Source organism: Armigeres subalbatus, chromosome 3 (assembly GCF_024139115.2).
Source record: "Armigeres subalbatus isolate Guangzhou_Male chromosome 3, GZ_Asu_2, whole genome shotgun sequence".
In the NCBI taxonomy this organism is placed as follows: Eukaryota; Metazoa; Arthropoda; class Insecta; order Diptera; family Culicidae; genus Armigeres; species Armigeres subalbatus.
This window is the reverse complement of record NC_085141.1, coordinates 328639787-328644991: the sequence shown is the minus strand read 5'-3', so window position 1 is coordinate 328644991 and position 5205 is coordinate 328639787. Positions and strand designations below refer to the sequence as shown.

General features: G+C 40.0%; 1 protein-coding gene across 1 annotated transcript; it reads right to left on the bottom strand.

The window, feature by feature from the left end:
* Positions 1–1744: 1744 nt before the first annotated feature.
* On the bottom strand, positions 1745–4768 carry LOC134222718 (uncharacterized). Its single transcript, XM_062701880.1, has 3 exons — positions 4430–4768; positions 1864–4083; positions 1745–1786 (listed from the first exon to the last, which is right to left on the bottom strand). Exons 1-3 carry the CDS (start codon positions 4766–4768, stop codon positions 1745–1747), a joined length of 2601 nt encoding a protein of 866 aa, XP_062557864.1.
* Positions 4769–5205: the final 437 nt, after the last annotated feature.

Below are 5205 nucleotides of genomic sequence, written 5' to 3'. Positions count from 1 at the left end.
GCCATCCACGTGTGTTTTTTTTGTTGGCCGCATAAGGGTTAAAAAAACGTAGGTGTTCATCGAAAATAACCTGTAACGCAGCGTCGGTCGCAACGCCGATGCATATCTGCGTTATTTGACCATCTTAGCCTTTGATCCTATTTCCATAAAAAAAAATAACGAAAAAACAGGTTGCGATTCAGTCTTAATTTCCACAAAAAAATTGGAAAGGAAAAATGGAAAAATATTTTTAAAAATTTTCGCCGCACCACGCCACCGCCGCAGATGGTTTTTGGCATCACGCCGCCGACACTTTTGCATCAGCGGACTGCAACTACAATTTTGAAAATTGTTCATGTTTTTACAAAATGTTCAATGAAAGTTCATGTTTTTACGAAATGTAGGCAATGAACTGTGTATAACAAGTTTTCAACAGTTCCTGACGATATTCAATTTTTCAATAGTTTAGCGCCTTTATTTAATTGTTTCTAATGAATGTGCAAAATCTTAAACAGTTTGTCGATCGATTGATAAAAAAATCATCAAAATCTGCTGAGTTATTAGTTCATACTTCCTGACCACTTTTCGTGACGGTCTTAAATTTTATTCTGCTGAATGACCCCCCCCCCCTATATTTTCCCGTAAGACGTATTCTATGTCAAAAAATTTCCATTGGAAATTTAGAAGAATTGTAGTTTCATTAATGTTGCCCAGGATTTTGAAAGAGATTCTGTAAACAAAAGTCAGCTGGAATTTTTTTCTAATTTATACTGGGAATTCTTCGGAATTTGATGTTTATTGGAATTTTCATCGTATTCATCAAAATTTCTACCGAACATTTTTCGGAACTCTTCCACAGAATTTCGGAAAAAAAAGTCGTTGAAATTCTAAAGATTTTTCCGTTGAGACTCCGAAGAATTTCTTGTCAATATTCTGAAGGGTTTCCCTTGCAACTCCAGAATAATTATTCTTGAAAATTCAGAAGATCTTGGAATTTAAAATTAATCCAACAATAAATGTAGGCAATAATTTAGGCTTAAGAAGCCTAGTTTTTTATGATATTGAACAATTAGGATAATTGATCGAAAAATTTGATAATGCACCTAAATGTTCTAAATGCACAAAATTCTAGTAGTGCGTATGAAAAAGGTTATTTTTTTGCTTGCATTTAAAAAATCTACATGAAATTCTAATTAATAATAATGCTTTCTAAATTCATAAAAGGGTCTTAGAACTAAGGATATTCCTGCGATATAGAAAAAAAATCAGTTTTCCAGAAAAAAACATTCCAATCTCTAATACAATCTAGGTTAAATAATAGTGTTCTTCTTCTTCTTTCTCGTCGCTCCGTACGAAACGTCAGAGCATTAGGGGTGGCACAGCTGTATTAGCTATATCGCCAGCGATTATTATTTATAGTCATTTGACTTTACTTGTTGATGTTTTCCGTCTGGTCGTTTTCCGTGTGAGTCAAAGCACCGATGCGCCTTGGATTCACATACGGAGTGGATTTCGTCGTATATGGTCTATTTGATATAGGGTCCTAGTTCAGTTCTAAATATTGCTTCTGATATCTTTCAAAAAGTTGACTACATTCCGGAGGAGATCTATGTTTTTTTCATTCCAAATTTGGTAGATGTTACAGTAGAAGTCAAGTCCATGTTTCCTTCTCGTTACTGCGTATTTTACGCAGAAGAAGATTATATGTTCCGCATTGTCAATCACGTCGCAGATCTCACAAATGCAATCGTTAGCCAGTTTCATCTTATGTAGCCAGAAGCGTGAAAAATCGTGGCCTGATAATAGCCTATTGAGAGTGCGTATTTCTTTATTATTCAGTTCTAGTTTGTAGTGCCAGGGTTTGTGTGGAATCGTATTCTGTACTTGGAAATATTTCCGTCCTTTGCCTAATTCAGAAGTGTAGTCTAGGTACCACTGCTGGGCGTTTTCTTCACATAGCTGCCTGAAGTAGAGAACTACGTCGTGTAGCAGCATCTTGTTCCTGCAAATGTGGGTGCTTTCCAGTGCCGATTTGGCCAAGTGATCAGCCATCTCGTTGCCTCTTACTCCCACATGTCCCGGTATCCATTGTATCGATGTGTTCGTTCGTGCAGCCATCTCCAAAATCTTGTTGATAACACTGTCTCTTACTTCCTGTTCCAACTGTTCTTGTAAGTACTTGCACCCGGACATGGAATCGGTCATTATTACACTGCGAGTAATGCCACTCTGATCGATATATTGTAATGCCACATATATTGCTTCGAGTTCAGCTGACATAATACAAACAAAGTTTTCCAACTTCAGACTCAGCTTTACGTTGCCTGCCTCATTGTAGATCCCAATTCCGCAAACCTTGTCGGTACTTGACGCATCCGTGTATATTATTTGTCGGCCTTGGTACTTGCCGTGTATCAAAGACAGTGATAGTTGCCTAAGAACCTTGATATCCGTCTGTTTCTTCGTCCACAGTTCTTCACTCAGCATCGTTTCAATGTGTACCATTTCATTCAGTGGGGTTGCTTTGGTAGATGTTGACATGTCCTTCAATACTCTTCCGTGTTGAGCTGCTAGCTGTTCGAGATAAGTGTATCTCTTCTGTTCATCGAATTTTCCGTTATCAGTTTGTTCCCAGACAGGTGTTTTCCAGTAGTGGTGTTTGGCCAGTTGTTTGCCGATCACTTTGAGGCGTCTGAATTGAAGTGGAGGTTGAGCGGCTATGGAGTGGAGCGTGTTCGTAGGTGTTGTTTTTGTGCACCCAGTTATCTTTCGTAGGCAGGCGTTATTGATTGTATCAATCTTCTTCAGATTCGTTTTACAGGCAGAGCTGTAAATACTAGAACCGTATTCGATGAAGCTTCGAAAGAAGGCGTTGTATGCCATGTTTAGTGATGTGGGGTGGCTACCATGTCTTGTGCCGCTTATAACTTTGAGCATATTTAGACGGTCCGCCGCTTTCTTGGTTATTTCCCGAATATGAGCTCCAAACCTCAAAGACTTGTCAATCCATAGTCCAAGGTATTTGTGTACGTTGACCTGTTCTATCTGCTCATCGTGCACGCTGATGTCCAACTCTTCTGTAGCGTTCGCAAAAAGTATGGCCTTTGTTTTCTGTGCGTTGACGGCCAAATTCAACTCGGCGGTAACTTCAGCGAATCGCTCCATAAACCGATTAGCTCGTTCGTTTACTTCTTGAATGTTTCGTCCTTCTACCGTCACAGCAAAATCGTCGGCGTATTGTACGAGAACAACGCCTTCGATTTGGATTTCATGCAGTTTGGTCGTATATATATTGAAAAGTGTCGGCGATAGAATGTCACCTTGTGGTAGACCCTGGCTGATGTAGCGCGTGTAAATCTTGTTTCCTACCTGCAGCTGAATTTTCCTTTCCGCTAGAAATACATGTACCCAGCTTGAGAACTCTGGAGGTAGTCCAAGCGAAAGCATCACGTTTTCTAACGTGTCGAGTTTGACTGTGTTGAAGGCGTTGGACAAATCGATGAAAATAATCGCAGCATGCTTCTTTTCTCGTTTAATACAGAATACTTTGTTTGTTACGTATTCCAAACATCCGACCGTTGACATTCCTTTTCTGAAGCCAAAAGACAGACTAGGTAGAATATGTCGATTCTCCAGGTGCAACTGCAACTTGTTTAGGACTGCCGCGTTCAGTATCTTCATACCACAGTTGAGCATGGAAAGTGGTCTGGTTCCTTCGACGGTTTCCGGGTTTTTTCCGGGCTTGGGGATTGCTACAATCTTTATGGTTTTCATATTTTCGGGGATGTTATTCGTTCTCCATACATTATTCAGATCCCTGACGATAGAATCCCTAACCTCACTACTCAGTAGTTTAAGCGAAGAATATGAGATTCCATCTGGACCTGGTGTAGTTGGTTTCGATTTTTTAGCAAGAAAGCTGCACCAAAAACTACTAGATAGTACATCGTAGTTGGGCAGGTAATACGGATTCGGACTAATGTTGGCCTCCAGTGGGAAATATTTATTCAAAAAATCTTCAGCCATTGCCAAGTCCTCGTGTATTAGAATGTTCGTTTTTTCCTTCTTTTTCCCTGCAAGTTTCCTTAGTTTATCCCAGATCTCCTTGGAAGAACATCTGGGGTCAAAACTAGAAACGAATGACTCAAACTTCTGTCGTGCTGATTCGTTCTTTTTTTTTATTGAAAATCGTTTCTTTTCTCCGCAAATCCAGAAGCGAGAACAGGTCTCCTGTACGATTAAAATGTCTTCTAGCCTCTTTCTTCTCCTGCCAAGCCTTTTCCACTTCGTCACCCCACCAGAACTTAGGTACAAATTTTTCCCTTTGTTTGGCTCTTTTTAGTATTATTTTGTTTTCTTCCTGAAGTTCTAAGTAACTGCTAACATCGAACCCGTTTATTTTTTGAATATCCTCCGCTACCTTCCTTTGATTGATAAAGTATTTATTTACACGCTTGCTACCCAGTTGTATGATCGTTTCTAGCGCCAAGTGCCGACTCCCTACTCCAAAGTCTAACACGTTCATACTTGCTTCGTGGAATAGCCCCGGTGATACGATGACAAGGTCTATTGCCGATGGAATCTTGTTTAGTTGAACCGGTACGAAGGTCGCCTGACCTTTGTTCAACAGTACTAAATCTTCTTCGTTGATTAGGTCGAAAAGTGCTGCTCCTTTGTTGTCACTGTGTTGAGGGTCCCATGCAGAATGGTGAGCATTAAAGTCACCTCCTACCAGAACCTTACGATATCCACGAACTGCCTGGAATAAGCACTCTACACCCTGCTTCATCGCGAAATGTGAGATATTGGGCGCTACATATACTGACATTAGCACGATGTCATGGGGAACAATACACCGCGCAACTGCTTGGATTTTGGAAAAATTCGGTAGCTTTATTTCTTTTGATTTGTATTTCTTATCGATTAACATGCCTGCACCGCCATATCCGTCATCCCTAGAATCCAGAAAGGTGAAAAACCCTGGCACTCTATATTTGCTACTCTCTAATTCTCTCTTGCTCCAGCTCTCTGACAGTAAGGCTATATCATATTTTTCACGAATCAAAATTCTGGTTAATTCAGTTTTGTTTTTTTCCAAACTTTGTATATTTAGCTGAATTACTCTTAGATCAACTGGCATTTACTTACGATTGCTTTCCTTCCCGTGACCTGCTTTGGGACTACGACTCCGATACCTGGAATGTCCTGACCTATTTGATGGAACAC

Excerpts from the sequence above, each read along its gene's own strand:
- LOC134222718 (XM_062701880.1), bottom strand. The coding sequence starts at position 4,768 with ATGAAGCAGGGTGTAGAGTGCTTATTCCAGGCAGTTCGTGGATATCGT. Across the intron at positions 4,084-4,429 it reads TACAACTGGGTAGCAAGCGT|GAGATCTGGGATAAACTAAG; the intron begins GTAAATAAATAC and ends TGTTCTTCCAAG. Across the intron at positions 1,787-1,863 it reads AAGGACGGAAATATTTCCAA|GCTATTATCAGGCCACGATT; the intron begins GTACAGAATACG and ends CACTCTCAATAG.